A 6,656-nucleotide genomic window follows, 5' to 3' on the forward strand; every position below is an offset into this window, starting at 1 on the left:
CATCTTCTGGTTCTCTTTTAGGTGATGACGAAGATGCACCCTTGATTAATGGTTTTTCAGATGATGTTCCAATGGTGATTGCATGAAGACCTTGCTGCAAACAAGAGGTTAAAGAATTCTTCTCCGAAGTCTTGGCAGCAGGAAGAAAAATCTTTTTAAAAAATGCACTTTTCTGAGTTGCATTACATTATTTTTATATGGACCAAAAATTAGACTTTATTGTAATGCGCTGTGATACTTGGATAAGATGGCACGGTGTGTGGTGCAGCCCTAGTCCCTGACTGTAGGCTTTTGCACAGCTCTGCTTGTGTTCTTTGTCTGCAGGCAACTCTTACTTTTCAGGTTATTTGCTTGGTGGGTGTTAATGGTTGCAACCCCTCTTTCTGATGGTCTGTAAATTGATTTATCAGTAGAAAGTTAAATCACATTTCAATACTATTTTCAATAGTCATGGCTTAATAATAATTGCGATAAACCAGTTAATCAAAAGATTATGACAACTTATCAGGATGCCACATCAAATTAGTTTGTTAAATCATGTATTGAAGTGTGGCAATTTCTTATCTCATAATTTTGCTACAAAAAAAAATTCTGTTTATAGTGAAATATTTCAATTAGTGCAATTAATACTTTCACTACTTCCTTGTGTCGCTGTTTTAAAATGTCCATTTTAAAAAAATCAAAAATAATATACTTTTTATTAACAGCGTAATCATGAAATAGGCCGTTGCAATATACTTCATTTCCTCTACAATCTCAATTTGCATTATGCCCATATTAAATTAGTTATTTCAGTATGCTCCTTGCGTATTCCTGCATGATACAATTTCACAATCACCTTCATTGAACCTTACAACAATACAAAACAGCAGGAAGTTATTTGGCTGAAGACTGTAGCAGCTTTTGAAAAGACTTGTACAGTTCATTTCATTTGCACAGTCTTTGATCCTTGCTCTGCACGTTTCCACACTCGAGTATTAATCCAATTCCATTTTGAAAGTTTTTATTGAATCTGCTTCCATTTCCCTTTGAATAATGAATTCCAGATCACAACTCGCTGCTTTTTCAGGAAGAATTTATTTTGCCAGTTACTAGATAGTTACTGCGCAAACGAACGTTCACTCGGTCACTGCAATTTATTTTGTTTCCCAAAGCAGGGTTGTGGTCCTCTATTTTCCCCCCCCAGATCAGCCTAAATCTTGTGTAGTTTTAGTATGCACAAGTCCAAGATGCCTTCATTTAGAATAGTATAAAATGGTCTTATCCCATAATTTATCTTTTAAACAGAAAGATTTTAAATTCCCAAATCCATTGTCTTATTTAGGTGGGGGGGGGGGGGGGGGAACCCAGCTGGGTGTACTAAAATGTAGAAACTGTGATTTTCTTTTCCTTTTAAATCTGTTTTGTTTTTGTTTTTTCAGTTTCTTTCTTCATTTACAGAACGACATAGCTGCCAATCTCTTGCCTCATACATAAACTTGATGAGGTTGGCAGAAAGAGTTTTGTTGCTCACTAATAAGTGGAAGGGGGAAGGGATTCCTTTGCAAAAAGAACCTTGGTGCCCTTTGTCAATTACAGGGAAGGTACATTGGCAACCCGGCACCATGCATGCAATCGAGCAGGTGCATTGGAATATTCCATTTACCTTGCAGCTTATACTGAAGTAGACCTGTCTTCCCATTACACTGCCTTCACATTTTCAAAAAGTTAGCGTTCATTTTGCTTTTGAAACTCGGCTGAATTTTTGTAAATGTGTGCATCTTTGAAATTTCATAACAGATCTCTTGCAAACCAGAATTGTTGAATTGACACATAGATAGGATGAGTGGAACTGCTGCAAATGTACTTCTGCAATGTTGCTCAATAACTGTGGTTGATATTTTATCAAGAAAATTTATTTCATTTCACAGCCTTTTCTGTTTTTGGTTCTGGCCAATTTGCTGCATATTTCCAATGTTTTCTATGTCACCTCTGGATTTTCAGCATCTGCTGTTTTTATAAAAAAAATGAATTCATCTCGTATAATAATGAACCATACACTTCATGCCAGCACTGCATCAACATACTTGGAACCCTGGACTGTAAATTATATTCTGTCCAACCGTATGAATGATTGATGTATACTTTTTAATTCCCATTTAACAATGAGAAAACAATTTTAAAGGTTTTGTTATGGAATCTTGTTAAAGTTGGTAGGTCATGTTTTTGAGCAGTGCACGGGTGGAACTTAATTACTGCACATTCATAATATTAGAGACTGTACTGTGAAGAACAATGCATAAATGACCTGTCCCACTTACACGATTTTCTTCGGCGACTTGCCGGCACCCGTCTTAGCCGCAGCAGGTCTCCGAAAATGTTCAACATGTTGAAAACCCAGCGGAGACCAGAAAAAGGTACGATTTTTTGGGTCATGTCGACACGTGACGCCTATATGGTCGTGAGTAGTCGCCCAAAGAGTCGTACCTTTTTCTGGTCACCGCTGGATTTTTAACATGTTGAAAGTTTTCTCCCACCTGCTGTGACTATGACGGGTGAAAAAAATAGCGTAAGTGGGTCAGGCCCTTTAGAGTGATCACTTTGGGACCAAAGGATTGACTTCAGATTAGTTGTTTTGGAGTTTGTTACTGAGATGTGATGGTAGTTTGACCATCAGAAACTGAGCGCAGCTTCAAGTTGGAGAATACTACAAGGCTGCCAGTAATTGCCAATTTTATATTGTTCCTGGTCATGTTTTCAACATAAGATAGAATTGTTTGTCCTTGCTCTTATTGAATAACATCCAAAAGGGTTTAGATCCCACATCTGGACGTCCACAAGTTATTTGCAAATTTAGCGCAATAGTTATCTGCAGTTGTTAAGTGAGTATTATCAGGTATAGCAGCAACTCTGCTTGAGTCTGTTCTGCAAATTCAATAAGATCGTGCATGATTCAAAGCACTGTCATTCGTATTTTCAAGACTAAGCTCTTTTATACCACATTGTAATCAGTTTTGTGTGTCGGTCAGGAGCAAAATATCCAATCTTAAACCAAAGGACAGAATCGCCCAATATATCTTCCCAATCTTGATGTAGTTAAGAAGGATCCTACAGATTTTAATCGTTTTTAATATTGATGTGTATTCTGAATTATGTATTTGCTAAAAGATTTTGACGTAGATCTAATGCAGGTAATATCACTTTGAATTTCCTCGTAATCACACAACATATAATTATGTTTTCATAATTAGATTTGAAACTGGAAATAGGTTCAAATTCTGTTCTGAAGAAGAACCAAAAAATAGGGAATCTAGTAACAATTGAGGGCAAAACAGATAACTACAACAAGATTTTTAAACTATCTTAATGAAATAATTTAAATTGCCCTAATTATTAATAAATATTTTCACAACATGTTAATGCTCTTCAAACCTTTTCTCCAAAGAATTCTCCAAAGAAATCCTAACAAACATGCATTGAATACATTTGTTGTCAAAATTTACTGGGTGGCAGAACGTCCAAAGGAATGCAAATTGATGAAAGAAATCCCCATTGTTAAGAGCATTGTTTTTAAAGTAAAATATGACACATTCTAGTAAGGATAGGATATCTGCCTGTATTGGAGTGATGTGTTATGCTGCTAAATGTGAAAGTCTTGCTTAACAAAATGTATATTTGACATTTTGCTGAGGAATTGGGCATGTTTAAACAACTATCCATCCATGAGAGCATTTTTAGACACTTTTAAATTTTGTCCTTTTTTCAAAAAGTGTCAGTGTGTACATCTGCATGGTATAAACTTGGAGCCTGGGTTTGCAATCCTCCTGTATGATTATGTTGAACTTGATCAGAATCCATGTGACATTTTGCCCAACGTGCATATTTTTGAAGGGAAAAGTGATTTTTGTTAAATAATAATGTTTACCCCTCCACTATCTTTCTAGTTGGAAAACCCATCACATGATTCTTGGCAATCTGCTGTCTTGGAGAAGTTTCACTGTTTGGTAGTAATGTGATTCTGTGTTCGAGTGAAGCCTTTCTTAAAATTAATCAATATTTTTTGCATTTTATTTAAGTCACATGAATGTACTATTTTACTGCTCGGGCACTAGAGTGAAAATGTCCAGCAGGGCTGCTTATTTTTTAATATATATATGGTACTACTTTGTTTTAATTTTCCTGTGTTTTCAATTAATTTCTTGCCTTAAAACTGGATTGTTCTTTTCTGTACAAGAAAATGCTTAAAAGCCTTGAAATCATCCTGCCGCATCTGCCTTAGTGAGCAAATCTTAAGTGTCTGTTTTTGTGCATCAGCCTTCAATGATTTCTCCCACCCCCATTCCCCACAATTGAATTGCACATCAAGATACACATGCTCCACTCTTCTTCATATCTGATTGCTTTAACTTGTAGAGAAAGAAAATGCATATCAAATTCCAAAGTCGCAGATTGGACAATGCACAGTGTACAATAGTGGGTGTTTTTGTATAAATGGAGAATATGTTTTTAAAAAAAGAAGTGTAAATTTTGGGAAAATAATGCTGTGGATCTATTTTTTATGTTTAGTAGTAATTAGCAATCATTGAAAGCACAGTAGATGGTTTGCATGGGGATGCAGAGAGTTCCTCTGTCTAGAACAGTATAAATCATGTCTCGCATTTACGCTCCATGTCTTCGGACACAAAATATTACAAGACAAATCTGGAATTGAGCATAGTTGTGCCAGAAACCGTCAAAATGAGTGGTACTGAACATGTTCCGATTCAGATTGTTCACGCTGTGTTTTGATTTACAGCCTGTTGTGATGTGAGACTTTGCACTAATCGAATATTGGGTGAATTGTATGACAGACCTCTGATTCAACTATTGATGTACACTTTTGGAAGGGGTGCAATGTGCTTTAAATGTGGATTTATTTCACTTAATAAATTTTACTTGGATCAAGACTTTCTCAGTTTGACCTGGTTCTTCACCCGCAGGTACTATATGTCATATACGACTATTTAAATTATTTGCTTACAACTTTTATTTCCACAATTCTTGATTTTTCCTCCATTCCTGTGAATATTTTCTTTCTTAAGTTTGTTTAAAGGAAAATTACAAAGGAGGGGACATTACTGTGACAATATCATGCTGTGAACTTTAACACATGGGCAATACTTTAGTACGTACACATTATTTTGGAAGAGTGGTTAACCACATCACTCTAGCACAATCACTGTTCACTTGGTGATAGTCAGTGGAATGCGATCCTTTTCCCTCATGTCCACTGATCCCAAGTTGATCAACATTTTGTATCAAACTATCCTCTTATTATGATACAGTTCATTGGTAAATTAACCTGCTCCTATGTTGTTTAAGATTAATAGAGAAAGTTTAGATCTCTGTTCTTAACACTCTCTCTCCTTAAATAGATTTTGGAGAAAGGAGTAAAAATGATTGGCACAAGCTCAGTTTGCATAAATTATATTTCTGTAACTTTAATTTAATTAGCCCTTCATTCTTTCCTACATAGCTTTGAGTTTGAATGAAGTATTTGACTCTTTGATTATTTTTAAACCAAATAGTGTTTCTTTTACAACATTCGGCTGAGATCAAGGTGCTTTGAATATCCATTGTGAGCAGTTCAAAAGCTAGAATTTTAAATTTCCTACGATTTAAAGGATAGAACATAAGACAGTGCAGCACGGGGACAGGTCCTTTGTCCAATAATGTCTGTGCTTTGTCCTATAATATAGTGCTAAATTAAATAAGTCTCTGACTGTGTGATCTACACCTTCCCATTGCTGTGTCTCCGTGTGCCAATATATGTCTATAGGCCCCTCGTGAGGTAATGTGCTATCAGGTCTTCCCTCTACCTGGATAGGTCACATTTTGAATCGGGATCCTTCTTCAAGTTCCTGTCTCCTCCCCTTCCTTAACCCTCGAGCTGTCTCCTCCCATCCCCCTGCCCTCGGGCTCCTCCTCCTCCCCTTATTCATTCCTCTTCCCCCCCCACCCCCTATCAGTCTGAAGAAGGGTTTCGGCCCGAAACGTCACCTATTTCCTCGCTCCATAGATGCTGCTGCACCCGCTGAGTTTCTCCAGCATTTTTGTGTACCTTCGATTTTCCAGCATCTGCAGTTCCTTCTTGAACCTTTCTTCAAGTTGATTGTGGGGATTTGGAGGGGACTAGAAGCATGAAAAGATCAGGACAAATTAGCGCTGGCAAAAGAAGACATCAGATGGGGTAGTTCCCTGATAGACCAATTGTTGGAATGGGATAATGAGATCCCAGGAGGGGATCATAGGCCGGGAAGTAAGCTACCCACGTGAAATATGGCGTGCTGTTCCTCCAATTTACGTGAGGTAGAAGTTGTATCTCCTGCGGTTGCTGGGGTAAAAAAAAACCTGGTAGTTTGGGTGGGAAGAGATGAGTGAACCAAGGATTTGCGGAGGGAGCAGTCTCGGTGGAAAGGAGTAGGCGTGGGAAGATGTGATTAGTGTTGGGATCACGTTGGAGCTGACAGTAATGTTGGAGGATGACGTGTTGGATGCGAAGGCCGGTGGGGTGAGAGGTGGGGAGCCCTGTGCTTGTTTGTCCAACCTCTCCTTATAGATCATACCCTCTAATACAGGCGGCATTCAGGTTTACCTCCTCCACACCCTCTCAAACTTCCCCATACTTCCGAGGCAAC

General features: G+C 37.7%; 1 protein-coding gene across 2 annotated transcripts in view; it reads left to right on the forward strand.

Annotated features, from left to right (window-relative positions):
* Window positions 1-4,923, forward strand: part of sorl1 (sortilin-related receptor, L(DLR class) A repeats containing) — a 107,315-nt gene extending 102,392 nt beyond the window's left edge. For both annotated transcript variants that reach the window (XM_055660564.1, XM_055660565.1), the window contains exon 48: window positions 22-4,923. In XM_055660564.1, coding sequence (XP_055516539.1) covers window positions 22-86 — 65 coding nt within the window. In that variant the 3' untranslated portion in view covers window positions 87-4,923. The remainder of the gene's footprint in view (window positions 1-21) is intronic.
* Window positions 4,924-6,656: the final 1,733 nt, after the last annotated feature.

The sequence above is a fragment of the Leucoraja erinacea genome, chromosome 32, assembly GCF_028641065.1.
Source record: "Leucoraja erinacea ecotype New England chromosome 32, Leri_hhj_1, whole genome shotgun sequence".
NCBI classification, from domain to species: domain Eukaryota; kingdom Metazoa; phylum Chordata; class Chondrichthyes; order Rajiformes; family Rajidae; genus Leucoraja; species Leucoraja erinaceus.